The 17,923-nt window shown below is 40.2% G+C and overlaps 1 protein-coding gene across 8 annotated transcripts in view; it reads left to right on the plus strand.

Annotated features, from left to right (window-relative positions):
- The window catches only part of ZNF407 (zinc finger protein 407), a 432,266-nt gene that overhangs the window by 287,965 nt on the left and 126,378 nt on the right, over positions 1 to 17,923 (plus strand). For all 8 annotated transcript variants that reach the window (XM_079109133.1, XM_079109139.1, XM_079109136.1 and 5 more), the window contains one exon: positions 16,381 to 16,559. In XM_079109133.1, coding sequence (XP_078965259.1) covers positions 16,381 to 16,559 — 179 coding nt within the window. The remainder of the gene's footprint in view (positions 1 to 16,380; positions 16,560 to 17,923) is intronic.

Below are 17,923 nucleotides of genomic sequence, written 5' to 3' on the forward strand. Positions count from 1 at the left end.
GGGAGGGAGAGAGAGAGAGAGAGAGAGAGAGAGAGAGAGAGAGAGAGAGAGAGAGAGGAAGAAAGGAAGAAAGAAAGAAAGAAAAAGTTGAAACACTTCAAATATGGTAATTTGGACAGGGTAGTTGTGTTTTGAGGCCAAGGAAGTTGAAGTGGCTTTCTGCATCAGCACACCTTCTGACACACTGTTCTCCCTGTGTGGAGTAAGGTGCTGCCTTCCAAGTGGTAGCACGTGTGCCATGTTTGGGTTCTTGCTTAACAGATTCTGTGAAGACAGTGTCTTCTGTGACTCTTACTTCGTCTCCTTGATTAAGGGAATGTAGCACAAACCCTTTGCTGGCCTTCTCCTCCTTACACTGTGTTCCTGTTTATTAAGAAGCTCTAGTAAAAGAACTACTAAACATTTTTTGTGTTTTGGTAAAAAAATCATACCATTACTTACTACAGATGTACAAGTGAGCTGTGATTCAAATAAACTAGAACCCATTATTCAATAGCATAATATGTAACCTGATACTTTTTTCTACAGGGAATTTTAACTTAATCTTTAATTCCTTAATCTTAATTATTTTGGTTTGTCTCCTGCCATATAAAGCCTTGTTCCACCTTTATCCTTCCTTTGGAGGTTTTGTGGAGACATCTCCCTGTGTGTTTGTCATGTTGATTAACCTTATTTGGTGCTTTCTTCCTCCTCTTGTTTTGTTTCTTCATCTTAAATTGCAACTTTAACATATAAGAAATGTGATAAAACAAATAAAAATTTACCATTGAGAGAAACTGTGGTAAATGCCGAGAAGTGCTTAAATAAGAAGATTTATCTCTTGAAATGAATTGTTTGAGATTAGACGTGGTTGACATTTAAGCTTGAGAAATTTGTTTTGATCCAGAAACCTCAAGTAACTTTAATGTTGCCTAAATGTAAGATTTCTTTCCCTCTCTCCACTCCCAAGTTATACCCTTCCTTCAAATTAAATTTATCTTCTCCCTCGAGCAAACCTGGATTGCAGAGCATCTGAGATGATCTGATAAGAGGAGGCAGGGAGTATGTGTGGGCTCTTACCACTGCCCGTACTGGAGAGCTTGAGTTTGACTCCACAACCAGTGGGTGACCAGTGGAAAATGTGGAGCAGGAACATGGTGTCCTCACACCTTACTTTGCCAAATCACTCGCAGGGGTCAGTGTGAATCTGTGCAGAGTTTGGAACCAATGACGCGATTGATATTTCCCTCAGAAAGTGCAGAAAATGAAGAAAGCAGAGAGGCTTATAGCCTGTACCTGAGAGGTTGAGAAGCAGGCTCACAGATCCAAAGGGACCTCCAGGGAAGAGAGGGGTCTGCGGCAAATAGTGCCAGCTGTGCCGGGTGGAGTGCAGCAGGAACACGTGCCAACACGTACCGCAGCTCCAGGAGTCCAAGGTGTTGGGGGAGACCAGTTCCAGTAGATTGGTGAGGACAAACCCCAGCCCAGCAGACAGAGGTGAAGAAATGGGAAGCTTGCACACTGCCCAGGGAACACCGGGCGGGGGGGGCGGGGGTAGATGGAGGCAGCTGGGAGTGCGGCTAGAGGGGCTGCGCTTGAGTTTGCTTCATTTGTTTGCTTATGGCTGATTTTAGCTCAGACTCTTAACAGTGTTTCCACGTTTTAGGCTACTGCTCAGCACCAAATTTGATCACGTCTCATCCCCACCCCCGACACACGCACCCAGGTCCTGGGATGTCATTCACCTTGTGTGTAGAATTTCTACACGTGGCTATCTTGCTTTGGCTGTTTTTCATTAGTTTAAAATTTTGCTTGCTGCTAGCTAACAGTCAATGTAATCATTTAATAAACACTCCTGTTAAATGTAGTCTTCAAATGTGGTGTCTATTCTGTAACTTGTTCCAAACAAGTTTTACTGATGTCTTTTGAGTTTTTCTTCCCTCAGTAAATCCAAAGGACACTCTGTGTCTGTGTTGTCACCCAACTCCTCTCTGTTCTGGTCGCGGTTACCCCCCTTTTGTTTAGCTTTTTCCACATTTTTGAACATGGTGTATCGCTTTTGCCAGTTATGAGCTTAATCCACTTTGCTGTGTGCTGCTATGGTAAACTCCTGAAGACTGTGTTAGATTGGTGCCCAGCTTCTTCAGATTGCCATATTTCTAGAAATAGGTACTCATCTAGAGTGTGTCCTACCACCAGAAATGTAATAACAAGGATCATGTGGGTATTGGAGTGAGTATGTGTATAACACGAAAAGAAAAAGCAAATATATCACTCCTTCGGGTAAGATAGGGTGCATGATTTGTTTTCATGACTTAGGTTGTATTATAACTGCCGAGTGTTGGTGTCAGTTGCATTAAGCCACTAAAAAGTGGAAATAAGTCATATATATTGCCCCACAGGTTGATGTATGCTAGTTTTGCATTCACTAACATTTTGTGTAGGCTTCACTGATTCTGTTAGAGTTTTTGCTGCTTTGTCTTATCTTAAATTATGGTTAGAACACAATTGCAATGACTATGTCTCAGGTTAGGGTTTTAGCTTGTTTTTGAGCCTTAAAAATAAAAACCTTTTTCCCTTTGCAAATTTAGGTAGCTCTATTTTATATATATCATCTAGAGTTTTTGGCACCATTTCCATAACTACAAATAAGAGTATACAAATGATTAGTGCGGCGCTCCTGAAGTAGGTGCCCCAGTGTTAGCAGGACTTCCTCAGGAAGGGTGGGGAAGCAGCCTCCCATCATCAGGGAGCCAGCTTTCCTGATGAGGAGAGACCCAACACAGAGGAGAGGGTGGTGTGAATAAGTGTGTCATTCAGACTAGATTCTCTCAGACACCAGCAGACGGGTGCCTGTGCCTCTCAGGCCCCAGCAGCTGGGTACCTGTGCCTGAGATGTGTGGACAGGGTCAGCACACATGTATTTTTTAATTACACGTTCCTTCCCATTAATGGCCCTTGAAAAATGATGTTGTGAATGTAATGATGATACAGTCTAGATCTTACTTCCTGAGTTACATGTGGGCACTTATTTGTAACTACATATGCACAAACATATTTTATTACTTTCTTTGAATCTCTTTTTAACAAAACAATCTTTTAAAACACTATCTCTGATGTAAAGGAGACTCAAAACAAGGTTTCAGTTTTATTTTTAAGGATTTTTTTTTTTCAGTTTAAAAATGGAATATATGTTTTCTTTAGCTGTAAAAGCACAATCAAGGCAACATGATAAGTGAGTCAGTGTTGTAAAAGTAAAACTAATTTTGCCTTCACTCACATGAGCTATAGAAGGAGGAAGCTTTATTGTCCCTGGGAAGGTGATAAGGCAGAGTAATTGTATATTATACTGTCCTGGAACATCTGCCTGAAGACTGTTGGAGCAATTCATCTATCACGGACCCTGCAGCGTGTTTTGTCTTTCTGCTTTAACCCATCCCCACTGCTGGCCTGTGCGGAGGTTTTGATAGGGACTGCGCCTGGGCCGGGGCGCACATTAATCAGGCCCCTTGTTCAACACTCTGGCTGACATAATTACAACCTGCGCACAGCAGTTATTCAAGTCGAGTCCTTGTCACTCGTGGTGCGAAACTACACAGCTCAGATCCCGGAGGAGATTGCCTTATCACACAGAACAAGGGCTCGCAGGAGTCGAAGAGAATAGAAATGGGAAAATGTCTTCCGGGAGTACTATATATTCCTTTAAAATAAGACATTTGAGAGACGTACAAGGGACAAAAGGAAGCATTGTGTGCAGGGACTGAAATGAACCAGTTATTATTTTTAAATGGATTACATGAAGCAGTTTTGTAAAAATGGACAGATTATTAGGTAAATTCAGTGGTCCTCATCATCAGTGACTGTTTTTTCCTTCAAAGGTGATCATATGACTTTATAAATAAAAAAGCAGTTTGTACTCTTGGAGAACTCAACAACATCAACAAAGTATGCATTTTAAGTTTAGCATTGTTCAAGTTTAACTTAAAGAGCTCTAACTTTGTTTTGTGTCTGCTGTCTTCTTGCTCTAACGCTCCATTGGTGGATTACCTGCCAGTTCCTTCAGTATCCCAGGTGTGAAGGATGGGTCTTCTCTCAGTCACTTAAGTAGTATTTAAATTTTTATGGCAGCCCCTGCCCTGCCTCTAACAGCCTGTGTGAGTCTATGAGTGTGACGATTTATGTGATCATGCCACCGGGCTTCCCACCGAAGTATGTTCCTGTGCATGAAGGCCAAAGTCGTTGTGTTACACCTAGACTTTATTTCTTTGCTTCAGATTGTCCCAAGTAAAATCAAGCTTTGACCTAGACTATCAGAAATAATTTGAGACCACATACTCAAATTCACTAAAAACTATATCCCCTTAAATTTGAAATTTGAAAGTTTTTCAACTAGAAAAGTTACAGTAAATGATCATTCATTCACACTCACACATATATGTTAAATTACTTGATCTGGAAAATTCCATTTTTTTTCTAGGTGATTTGTTTGAAGCCAAAGTTGTAAAAGTTCATGTTCTTTTTTATGAACTTGTCTCTCTGCACCATTTTGCCCTACCTCAACTCTCTTAGTAATGTGAGTTCAGTGATTGCTTAGATGCAGGATGATGGTTAGGCTACATTTTCTTACATTATTTTTGTTAAGATCATTTTCCCGTCCATCTGCCTGTCCTCAGTTGCTAAGCATAGCCAGTTTGCAGAATTGGGATAAACCTATCCTGTGAGGTATGGACATCAAGAGGCAGGACTCTATATTTATTTCAAAGAGTATGAAGAAAGTAGTTGTTGAAAAGAATGTCTGCCAGGAGTTATTGCCATCCAGGCAGCTTTGTGGAAGGGAGAGAGGCAGCAGGACTGATTGGGCATTCTGATCTTCACAGATTCCAAGCTTCAAGCCAGGGTGTTTGCTCAATCTTGGAAAAATATCTTTGAAATCAGGTCAGTTTGGTGAATGCTCTCTATGTTATGTCCCTTTCTGCCTTTTTAGACTCAAGATGCGCACATAAGGCAAACTTTGACCATGGAAACCTTTCGCCAAAACCCTATCTGGAGCCTGTGTCCTTGAAAGATAGGGAAGCGCTACACTCTGTTCCATGCTTTTTCCTAAGCGGTCTTGCAGTAATAGTTTCTCATCAGCACATATTGCAAAGCATCTCGTAATTGCTTAAACTTAGTAAATTTTATTTGGATGAGCATCTAGCTTGTTGACTTAAGTCAGACGAAAGCCGAGGCTGCCCTTTGCTCACAGCACTTGCCGTTTGTTCTCCTTTATGCTGGCAGTGTATCAGTACATGAGAAGGTGTGAATGAAGTGTATTTTTTTTCCCTTTGGGTTAACGTGAAAGAATCTGAGAGGTTTGCACTTCCTTGCAGTCTCTTTCCCTTCCAAGTGAACTGGGGAACAGTCCAGCTTAGACCTCATGTTTAAATCTCCACACATGAGTTGGGACTGTTCTGGAATTTAAATTCTAAAGAAATAATCTGGGATTCTAACACAGAAAGTTCAGCGCCACTTCCTGCCCTTTCCTCCTTGTTGTTCCCATTGTTCTTCAGTAGAGTGGAAGGTGGAAGGAGGTTGTTAGATTTAAAGTAGTCTTCCTCCTCTTGGCTGTAGATGCCAGGAGCAGAGATTTGAATAGAGCAATAATTTAAGTGGAAGTGATTGTAGGAAACAGGAGTGGTGACAAAAGATGGATAAGCACGTCCGATGCAGTGGCACATCGGTGGGTAGGTGTGCCGTTAGCCTATACCAAGTGGAATCACTGGGAGCTAGTTAGCACTGCACATGGTGCAGAAGGCAAAGCAGTCATAGGCCCTCCAGTGTCGGGAGCTGCAGGAGTCCATATATACATTTATCATTTATCAGGGACTTGTTTGGTTTTTGTTTTTGTTTTTGTTTTTGTTTTTGGCTTTTGCTTTTGCTTTTGCTTTTTTACTTACTAGGATGCCTTTAAAACCTTTCCATGTTGGTATAGAAGGTCTTCCTTATTCTGTTCAATAGTTTTTGTACAAGTAAGCATGGGTGATGAGGTAGTACACGCATCAAGCCTTCTTCAATAACTTCGCCTGGAAGAAATTCAGAGACCAGTTCAGAAACCATCATTCCTCCCATCAGCCCATGTCCATAACCCTCTGTACTCAGGACGCACGCACAGGGATTTTGCAGCACCAGACACTGGAATCTAGGGAAGTCACTGGCTGTTGGAAAGTGGGACTTATAAGCTGTATGACTAGAAAGAGCCATCCCTTATGTTAATGTGTTCAGAGCTATGGTGCAGTGGTCCTGTGACTTGGCCTTGCAGATCTTTTGCTGAGAACACCAGTAAACCTTTGTAGTTCAGGAAATGCCTTCTACTTCCTTATGCTAATTACCAATGGTATTCAGTTTCCCTCCCAATATTAGTGAAAGTCTCCTTTATGTGGCCCATCCATACCCAGTTTTAATTTGCATTCCCTTGATTGCTAAAATGACATTGATCGTCATAATGCTTAGGTAAACCTTTGCATATCTACTTTTATGAATTGCATGTTTATATTCTTTAACCAGTATCTGAGGTTTTTATTTTGCAGACTTTACTAATCATGTTTTTATATATGTTGCATAGTTTCTGCCTTTTGTTGCTGTCTTTTAATCTCGATACATTATACTATAAAGCAGTTTCTTTTTCTATGAGGAATAGTTTCCTGCATATTTTGATAGCTTTTGAGTTTTGAATTTTCTTTAGGAAAGTTGTAACCAAGAAAACATATTTTCTGCTATCTTTTTTATAATTTGGTTTCCCCATGTTAAACATTTACAATCAAAGTAGCATTTACTTTGGTAAGGTGTATGACAGCCTTTTGTAGTAGTCTAGCAGTGGACTTACCACCTATCATATGACCCTCCATCTCATAATGGAAAGTAGGTCTTTACCCCTATACTTGAGACCCTTCATGCTGTTCTGTTCTGCTCACATACGTGGCTCATCACTGAACACAGATGACACTGTGTTCATTTGCTGAATATTGTCAACAGTATGTTCCTTTTAGATAAAAGAGTCTGAAGTTCTGTGTTCTTGTAGATTTTAGCCAATTTTAAATGTAAATACACAAATATTCAGTAGTCTAAAATTATCATATTCTTTCCTTATGGGTCCTTAGCAAGAACATAAGTTGGTAAAGGAATATCTATCATAATCTGTCTCACATGAATTGTGAAACAATCCTGAGCTTATGTATAGGATCATACAATCTTACAGCCCTGCAGTGATTGGAGCTTTATGTGAAACTCTTCCAGTCTTAGTCTTTTTATTTTTATTTTTTGCCCAGAAAATGTATATATGTAAATAGAGCTGATTTAAAAAATATGAGATTTTCATTTTAATTTATGTATTTTCCTCGAGTTATTTCTTATCATTTTGGATTAATATTACAAAGAATGCAGAACCTCCTTTTTACTGTTTTTTATAATATAGACTTACCTTATAGTTTTATATACTTGTTTCCATTGCCTCAGTTTAACTATAGAGTAATTCTTTTCATAGATATGAGTTCACAAAGTACTGAACAGGCAGAAAAGAAAGTTGTTTATCTTCTCAATTAACGTAGCCAATCTGCTGTGTCATATGTACTCCTGTGCACAGTGTAGTATCAGGGCAATCTGTTTTAATCAAATGAGTTGAAACTGCTTTTTACATATAGCAGGAAAATTGCTGATAATGATTCAGACACTCGAACTGAACTGTTCTGCACTTAATAGAAAGACTGATAGTAGTAGTAATTTTTTTAAAAAAGAAAAGGAATAAACATACCCACCATATTATCCAAACACGTTTAATGTCGTTGACCTTCGTCCTCATGACAGCTGCACCAGGCATGCCTACTGTTCCCATTGAGAACAGCAACAGCACAACAGTGTGCTAAATAAGTGTATTTCTTTAATAGGAGTCCCAGAATTTTTACTTCCGTTCACGCTGTGAGTTTCTAGAAGGAAAATCCAATGTGCAGTGTTGCCCTAACATTCCTGAATATGCATCTTCCCAACTTCGGTATTTACAGTTAGTTCCTCTTAACATGTCTTGACATCATCAGAAATAGAATTCATTGGTGAAGAGTTTTACAGGACTCTCTACAGATCTTTATAGTACGTTTTGCTATACTTAAAATTTTTTTTAACTTGCATGATTTTATAATATTGGTCGATATTGACTTTGTGATTTCAGCCTTCATTATACTTTGTGTATAGCATATATCTGAATAAAAGGCAGTTTTGCCCCTTAACTGATGTTTCAGGAAGAGGAACATAACCTATATACTAATGCTGGATTTTACTCTAAATTAACTTTACAAACAGTAGAATACATTGTAGAGTAATTGGTCATTATGAGGAGTTTTTATGTACTGGAGGACGAGAGGAAAAGACAACTGTCTTCAGGTAATGGGATTGGACATGTGTGGCTGCAGATAGAATTTCCAGTGACAGCATCATTTTTGGATCCAGAATAGCTGGATCTCAAACTGAGTTGATGGTAATATGTTGTAGAAAACTCTTAGAAGAAGATCCCAACAGTAGCCCTCATGTATATAAGTAGTTCGAAGCATCATTTGACAAATATAAGTTGGAAACCCAGTATTTCCAATGTAGTGTATTATTTTAAAATAATAGTTGATTTTAAATATATATATATTCAAATTAACAAACTTGAATATTGTATAGATATTTGCCTCCTTATATTTCATAGATTCAAGCTGACTCTCCCTGCACTCCATCCCACCCCACATTTTTTGAATACTTTCTTTAGAATAATTTAGATTAATTTTGTATTTGGAAGCATATTATGTTTAGGTTTCTACTGTACTTAAGTGCATGTGACCTACATTCATTTACCTCTCTTTTAGTTAAGTGTGTGTGTGTATTTTTTAGTACCAGGAATTGAACCCAGTAGTACTTAATCATTGAGCTGCATCTCCAGCCCTTTTCAATTTTTATTTTGAGACAGGGCCTCATCCAATTGCTGAGGCTGGCTTTGATCTTGGGATACTCCTGCTTCAGCCTCCCAAGTCATTGGGATTCATGAATGTGCCACCATGCCCGACTGCTTTTGTAATGTTTTGAGCAGTTATGTCATATCTGTCTGGAATTTAATGTGAAGCTTTTCAGTGTATCAGAGAAAAATCTAACTCACTACTGCAGTGCCATCCATTGACTCTCACATTTAACCCCCTGAAATTTGTTGCCACTCTCTTTCTTAATTCCACCTCTTACTTAATAATCATAATTTTATAGGTATAATAATTTTCAAAAATGCAATGGTTCACTTAAAAAAAATCTTTTTTTGTTTACCTTTAGCTATATACTTAGTCACACATCATTCTAAGTTTTTTTAGTTCTGGATTTGAACCCAGGGGCACTCTACCACTGAGCTACCTTCCCAGCCTGTTTTGTATCTTATTTTGAGCCAGGGTCTTGCAAAGTTATCCAGGCTTGCTTTCAACTTGAGATCCTCCTGCTTCGACCACCTTAGTCACTGGAATCACATGCCTGTGCCACCATGACAGCCTGTTTATCAGACTCTCCATATCCATTGTTTTTTTTACCAATCTCATAAAATTCATGGGTTTTGTGTTGTTTTTTAGAACTAGCTTTTTCTGTGTATTATAGAAAAGGGTTGAGTGTACACCCCCCAAAACAATTAGCCTTTTTACTCAATTCTATTTTTAGTTCTTCCAGCCGCAACTTCAGTTATACTCCTGCTATTGCATTTAAGCATCTTTAAGACTGTAAATCACACTGGAGTGGTACATGTTACACCATTCAGAGATGTTGAGATATCACTAGATGCTCTCAAGGTGGTCCTCCCCCCCAAAAGAAAACCACCTAGGAGATAGGAATTCTTTCCTTTGGGGGAGCACAGGAAAGGTAGAACAACGGAATGGAAGGAGACTGAACAAAATGGAAATGATGGGTTACTTAACAGAGAAAGCTCTTGGGGCAGATGCTGATTTCAGGACTGGCACGATAACCTCCCAGACCCTGCCTGGTATGCCAAGACAGTTGTTAAATTTACAAAAAAAGGGGAGCGGGAGGAAGCACAGAAGAAAGGAAGGAAGAGAATTGGGGGTGGTGGGAATTAATATTTACTCATGGCATCTGTGTGCCAGGACTCACCTAGGAACTTATCTTGTGATGTCTGTGTAATTTTATCTCTCTGCCTTTTCATTTCTTTATCAATAAGATAATGTTATTAATGCATATTAATAAATACATCAGTTAGTTACCTGATTGTATCCTAGTGATGCTAGTTTATCGGCCCCCTCTCCCAAAGTGCTGTGTTAAGTACAGATCTTTGCCACACAAACCAATGACCACAATCCTGTAAGTACCGCTCTGATGGCTTCAGTTGGGCAGTTGTGATCTGGAAGGAAAAGGAGCAATGTTGATGATGAACTGGACCAGACATGACCCCCTTGCAACCCAGTAATGGTAGTAGATTAGTGGGTGAATTGACAGACCAGCAGAAGAGAATAGAAAGTCCAGATGTAGCTTGAAGTTATTCAGAATATACATAAGATGAGAATTCAAGTTGTTGGGGCAAAGTGGACTTTAATAAATGGTGTTAATAGAACTGGGTAGCAGTCTGAACCCACACTTAACATACTATACTGTTGGTCAATTTGGAAACCACTGTAGCATTTAACATGACATAATGCACCTGTATACAGCTACTAGAACCAAATGTGGGACGATTCTTTCTTAGCCTCCAAGGAAGTAAGTCATAAAAGATGAACAAAATAAAAAACCTTTTCACAAGATACCATTAACAAAGTCCAAATAAAACATGAAACTAGGGAAAAAATCTTTGCAGCTTCTATCATAGGCAAAGAGCTGATCTCCTTAATCCATAAGAGAATGACTGATAACAAAAATATGAATGAGCACACAGAGAATGTATGAATTCTTGATATTTGAAAAGATACTTCATTATAAAAGAAATGCAGATTAAAACTTAAAAATTTAAACTCCAGGGAGATATTTTTTACCACATTGACAAAAATTCAAATGTTTCATGACATTCTTCATTGGCAAAAATTGTGCCGAAACGGGCTCTCTAGAACATAAATAGTACCAGTGTGGACTGTGGATTACTCCTCAGGAGGGCATTTTGGCAGAATCCATCAACGTTGCAAAAGCGTGTGCCCATTGGCATTTGAAGCCATTCCGTGTTAGCATCATGAGATCCTCTTGGTGTCCTGAGGGCTGGAAAGTGTTCTCCAAGATCACTTGTTGCAAACTTCCGTATGCCAGTAAAGGGTCAGAAACCACCTCAGTGTCCATCGGTGGAGGATCAGTGATGTGAGGTCTGTCTGCATCCATGCTGAAATTCATGCACTGCTAAAAAGAGCAGAGTCGGCTATGGTGGGAGTGAGGTGAGGTGGGGAGGGAATCTGATGCCCCTCACTTTCGGAGGGGAGGACCCCCATGCTGTGTTGGTAGATTTGAAAAGCCAGGTGCTGGCCTTTATTGGACCCACAAACTATTATAAGAGGAATGAGGAAAAAATTATCCACATTATACTTGTGGCCTGAAGATGTAGTTTTTGATGCTTCCCAAAGGTTGATGAGATGTTATGAATCGTGCCTGTCAGATTCGTGGATGGGTGGTCTGAAGGAGAATGGGGACAGTGGTGACAGGGAGACTTCTGCCATATCCCTCATTCTACTCTCTGATGTTTAAAATATTCCAGTGTATGTTTGTTCGACGACTTCAGTGGTGTTGGTTTTTAATATCCAAAACAAAAGCTGAAAGAATAAAAAGCCAAAATAAAAACTAGAAGAGAAAAAAATAATCAGTAGAATTTTTTTAAAGCTTCCTTTTTAGGTTCAGTAACAAACTTAGGCCTTTTGTGTTAAAACCGAGTGTTAGTGTGTAATACTGACTAATTGTTTTACAGAGTTCTGGAAGCACTATGGTGTTTCCTTTATTGTTTTCACATATATCACCTTGGAACAGAATTTAATTTTTTAAATTCCCTTTATCGTGTCTTATTTTAAGAAGCCCTCAAGTTAATAGCTCCCCATCCTAGATCATTTTGCTAATTGCTCACCCTGTGATTTCAGTATTCATGTGCAAGTTGTCTCAAGATTTCCAACAGGTCATATTCCAAAATTTAATTCGAAATTCTCTCTTAACTTTGGATGCTGTTTATATAAAAATGGGGCCTGCAGGTTCTGGCCCTAGCAAGTCCTGCAAGGACCCCTTAGCCAGGGAGGGAGGCTGAAGCCTCTGCTGAGGCACCCTTCTTTCTCCACTGTCTGTGCTCACCAGTCAGAGTGGCAAGAGCATCTTCAGCCTGCTGGGTGTCCCTCAGCTGCTTTTTTCTCAGCTGGAGGTCATCCTGGTCTGTAGAGTGGAGTCCAGAAAGGGCAAGGGCAGAGCTCAGCATTTTGACAAGCTGTTCAAGTTAACAAGCTTATCTCTGTGTTGATACCCGCCTTCTGCTTTCTGCCAGTCCAGGCAGTGGGAGCTGCCTGCCTTTCCCCTCATTGCTTCACACTAGCCTTTAAGACTGTGGGGTGGGGAAAGGGGGTGATGTGGAGACCATGAATAGCTTTCTGAATTCCTATGTGAAATCTATGTTTATAGATTACATTTAGTATTTCGATAGTTTAAAACTGTTAACCTTAGTTTAAAGTTAAGGAAGGTGAGTCTTGGAGGGCTGAAGCAATCACTGCAGATGGCAGAGCCCTTACATGGCAGGGCTGGAATTCACTTACTGAAAATGGACCCCAGGCCATCTGACTGTATCCTAGGGTCTTCCCTGAACCACAGCTGTCTGCTGGTAGGAGTGGTAGAGTGGGGTGGGGGGAGTCCTGTCATGGGTTAGGAAATAGGATTGGAGGTCCCATTCCAAATCCCCAGGGTAACTGCCTGGGTCTCTCCTGCTTCACATTTTCTTTCATTCAGAGAGCTTGCTCCAGGAGCTCTCTTCCTAGTTCCTCTCAGACAGCCTGTGTCATCAGTTTTCCCTAGCATTCCTCTACTTAAAGCATGCACAGAACCATTGGTGTGTTTCTGTAATACATATTTCTTATGAATTAGCTTAACAGAGGTACACCATACCTCCCTGACAGGGAATCATCAAGTTACACGTAGCTGGAGATAGGACCATGCCTCTGGGCTTGTACCAGGAGCTCCGGGTGGCAGGGGAAGGTGGCTCACAGGGCTCTCCTGGGCAGTGCTGGGCCCAGAAGCATCATCCAGATCAGGGACAGAGAGCATCCTGGTATACCCCTCTGTCCTCCAGGGCACCCACTTCATGGTGCCTAGGAGGGAAGGATTCACAGGACACGTTCTGCATGTGTGCGGGCACTGTGGCGCTGGTAGGGCTGCATGCAGCACTGGCTGCAGAAGGCGGGGCACCTGTTTTCTGATCATCACTGCTGACTACACATTGGGAAAAACTGAAAGTCGAGTAACGGAACTGGACGATTGCTGTCGCTCCCTTTGTGGAGACAGATGGGACGGGAGCCTCTTCTCTGCGCTGGAACCTTTACCATCTGAACATGTGGTCCCTTGGTACTGGTGGCAGGGGGGAGGGTGACACACAGGAAGCACAGGAGTTCTTTGTTCTAATTTGAGACAGTGCACATATCTTTCAGTTAACCTCCTGAAATTGCAAAATTTTGTGGGGTTCAGTATACTCCCTGAGCTGTGCAACCATCACCAGTAGCAATTTTAGATGTTTATTATCCTAAAAAGGAAATCCATACATATTATTAGTTATGCTCCATTTCCCCAAAATGCATCCTTTTTCTTCTTTTCTGCATGTATTTGTTATGTATATGCATGTCTAAAATATACAATTTTACATATACATACACACATCTGTATATGCATAAATATTTATGGATACAGTGGTCCTAAATACCTTTTAAAATCTCAAGTTCCAGACCAGTTCTTTTTAATTTTATTTTGTATTTTAAATTTTAAATAAAGCTTCTTACCCATTTTAATCCTTTTCTCCCTTCTCATCAGTTGGTTTTCAGGACATTATAGATACCCCCTAAATTCTGTACACAGCTTACTTACCTCAGTAGTACTCTCTTGATGGTCAGATTCCACATGCTGTTTAGGTGCCAGAAAATGTTGGCTTTTATTTGTCCAAGAAAATCATCTTAAAACAAAGTATTCAGTTTTCAAAGTCATTTCTTTCTTCCTCCAGTGAATGTTTCTATCACTTACACTGTTCTCCGTTTAGATATGCATCATATGTTGAAATGTGTTTATTTCAGCAATTTGATTTCTTCATTTGAAAGTGATTGTCTTTGATGATACTTAATGCCTAGCATTTTACATAAGGAATTAATATTGGTGGCACCAAAGACTCTACAGTCCTGATAAATAGTAGTGATTCAGTACAGTAGTACCTTGGTGTTCCTGTGCCCCAGTGTCAGTCAACGATGATGAATTTAGGGGGTGTCTGTAGTGCTGTGAGAACAAGCTGGAGAGCTGCAGAGGTAAAGATGTCATTCGGCACTTCACCTGGCTGGTTGCAGAATTCAGCTCTTCCTTTCACTATCACAAAGGTGACCTTTGTGTCATCCCACCTCCAGGCGTTGTCCTTTGTTACTTCTGTCAGCGCAACTGAGAGCTGTGACTCCAGGACACACCTACATTGACGAGGCTCCCGGGTCCGTTCTGTCCTTAGGGTGGGCCAGGATCTTTGCTGTGCAGCCACTGTGAGGAAGGTCACTGTGGGCCCTTGAGAGCATGCTGGCCTTGGAAACAGAAAACCTACATTCAGACTCCACTTTAACCGTGTGGTAGATGGAGACTTTCCAAATCAGCTCATCCTTTTGATACCTACTTGTGTCTCCATAAAATGACCTCTCCAGTCTTGACCTCAGAGGTTCACGTGGTGCCTCACGGTCAGGCGACTGGCAGCTTGTGGCCCACTGTGGTACATAGATGCTTTTTTCTTCTTACAGGGACTGTTAGTAGTAGAGGACTTATATTCAAAGCAGGTTTTGTAATCAGTAGTAATAAAAAAAGCTGTGTATTCATATATCAATTGTCTTTCAGCTGTTTAGTCTTAAGTTCTAAGAGATCTTTTAACACCCAATTTGCTAGAACATTTTGCAGAGCAAGCTGAAAAGAGCTGGGAAAATCAGTCATTCCAATTCTTTTTCCTCTTCTCTTCTTCCTCTAGCCCTAAAAATATACTTATTTGTATGAAAATTATTAAAGTATATTTGGAAAATAAAGAGAAGCAGCTATTGCAGCATAGCTGCGTTAGCTTTTTTTTAACCTTTTTAGTGAATTATATGTAATAGTAGGGTTAATTTTGACATTCCTAAATGCATATAGTTTTCTCCACTTCAATCCCCAGCCCTACCCTCTTTCCTCCCCCGATTCCCTTTTTCTATTCTGTTGATCTTCCTTCTATTAATTAAATTATTTATAGTTGATGCATTATAGTTACATATAAGATGATTTGTTGAGGTACATTCACACGTGTGCCTAGCATAATTCAGTCACATTCATTCCCCGGTTCTTCCCTCCTGCTTCTTCTCTATTGATCTCCCTTCTGTTTTTGTAAGATCTCTTTTTTAAAATTCATTTTTCCCCTTTAACTTCTCCATATGAGAGAAAACATTTGACCCTTGATCTTCTGACTTATTTTACTTAGCAGACATTCTCCAGTTCAGTTCATTTACCAGCGAATACCATAATTTCTTTCTTCTTTATGACTGAGTAGAACTTCGTTGTGTATAAATACTGCAGTTTCTTTATCTATCCCTCTGTTGATGGGCAGCTAAGCTGGTTCTGTAACTTGGCTTTTGTGGATTGTGCTGCTATAAACTTTAGTATGCATGCATCACTATAGTATGCTGATGTTAGTTATTTGGGATAAATACCAAGAAATAGGATAACTGGGTCACGTGGTGGTTCCATACTTAGTCCAGCAGCATTTCTCCCTTCCAACTGCCTTGGAGCTTTATACAGAAGCACCTTGCTTGACAAAACTTCATTGGTGATGATGGTACTTTTCTTCCATACCCCTCCTAAGAGGTAGGAAGCATGTTCTTGGGGATGAGCACGCATCTTCACGGCCCTCGAGTGGCACCAGAATAATTTGATATTAAAATAATATAACCTATGATTTCATCTTTCCTGTCAACATAGTAATGATTGCTAAAGTAAAAGACCAACTTAGGAATTGGCATCAGGATTCTAAAAACTACCAGCTTCATAGGATTGATGTATTATACATGAATTATTATATAGGTGCAACACATAGAATATTACACATCACATAAATAGACTACATCATGTTTGTGATATATTGTTATTGATTTGACCCTAATTCAGTTTACTCTTTGTTCTCACTTGTAATTTAACTTACTTTTCTTTCTTATTCCATAGGTCAAACTGTGCTGAAAATATTCGTAAACACATTTTACATACTGGCAAACATGAAGGAGTCAAGATGTACAACTGCCCCAAATGTGATTATGGGACAAATGTCCCCGTGGAGTTCCGGAACCACTTGAAAGAACAACATCCTGATATCGAGAATCCTGACCTCGCATATTTGCATGCTGGTAAGCACAGAAACTATTAAAATACTTTTTGTTTTTAACAGGATTTCACTTAGTTGATCATAGTAGTTGCAGTGCTGTTTGTACTTTACTGTGATCTATTTTAATGAAGTAGAGTGTGATGGTGTCTGCCTTGAGATCTGTACAAAAGTACACCTGGTATTATACCACTTGACTGAAAACAGCCCTTTTCCACTGGATTTCATCACAGAAACAAATCTGTCAAAATAATCATCCTAGGATAACAAAGCAAATAACTGCAAATACTTAAAACATAGTGGAGCTGAAATGAGAGTTGTTTAAGCTTTGTATTTTAACTAATTGGTAAAACTTAGTTTTTTTCAAAAAAATGTTTGTGATTGAGAATTATTCCCTATCCCAATACACCTTCGTTTTCCAGTGAAAACCTGGAAAGGAGAAGAATGTGACTGAGGAGGAAGCATCTCATAGGGTAACAGAGTGCTGCTCACTTCCCAGAAGTGGAGGCAGACTGTCACCCAGGTTTTGAGGGTGTGCTGGTCATGGCAGTGGCTGCCAGGCTTGTCTTGGATTATAGATCAGATACCGCAGAAGGCATCACGCCCACAGGGTAAAGCCGATCTGCTCCTGTCACCCAGCTTTTTGTTTAATTAGCGAGGTTTCTTTAATCTTGAGTGCTTATGTGAACAGTGTAATGATGATCCTGGGCGCGGGGTCCTGTTTGAAGCAGTGCTTGACCCTGGCGTCAGCTTAAAGCAGTATCCCAAGATGGAGCCCAACAGCACTGCCTGTCCATGCTGACAGTGCATCGTGGGTCTGTTGGAAGCAGACAGCTGGGTGCAGTGGGAGCCTTCTGACCTCTGCTTCTCCCATGGTGGCTTCACGACCTCAGGCAGACCGACCCCATAGAGCCTCGGGTTTGTCAGGTGTGAGTCTTTGTGAGAGGAATACTTATCAGGGCCACTGTGAGAATCTTAAGACAGTGTTGTGGAGCCTTGCACACTGGATACCTCTTGCTAGCGGGGTGCAATGTCAGCAGGGTCCTCGGGAGGGCTGGTGAGGGTGAGGATCCGAATACTTGCATGTGAATGTTCAGGCAAATCCCAGCAAAAATACAAGATTGTTTTTCAAAATATGTCAACAGTGTTTGTGATATGACGCCTACATTAAAGGAAATAGAACTTGGTGAGTAATTTAAGTTGGAATAATCTTATTGTTAATACCTTTGGTGATGTATAGATTAGAATGCAATTATTCATTTGCTACTGGTGTGTTCCTTAAGATTTTTCAAGTGACCTTGAACTCGACTGACTTAAATAATCGTAGTGTGTCTCATTTCACAGTCTCTGCTGTATGCAGCCCTGTTTTTGTAAAACAAAAGGAGATGT

Source organism: Sciurus vulgaris (assembly GCF_902686455.1).
Source record: "Sciurus vulgaris genome assembly, chromosome: 13".
In the NCBI taxonomy this organism is placed as follows: domain Eukaryota; kingdom Metazoa; phylum Chordata; class Mammalia; order Rodentia; family Sciuridae; genus Sciurus; species Sciurus vulgaris.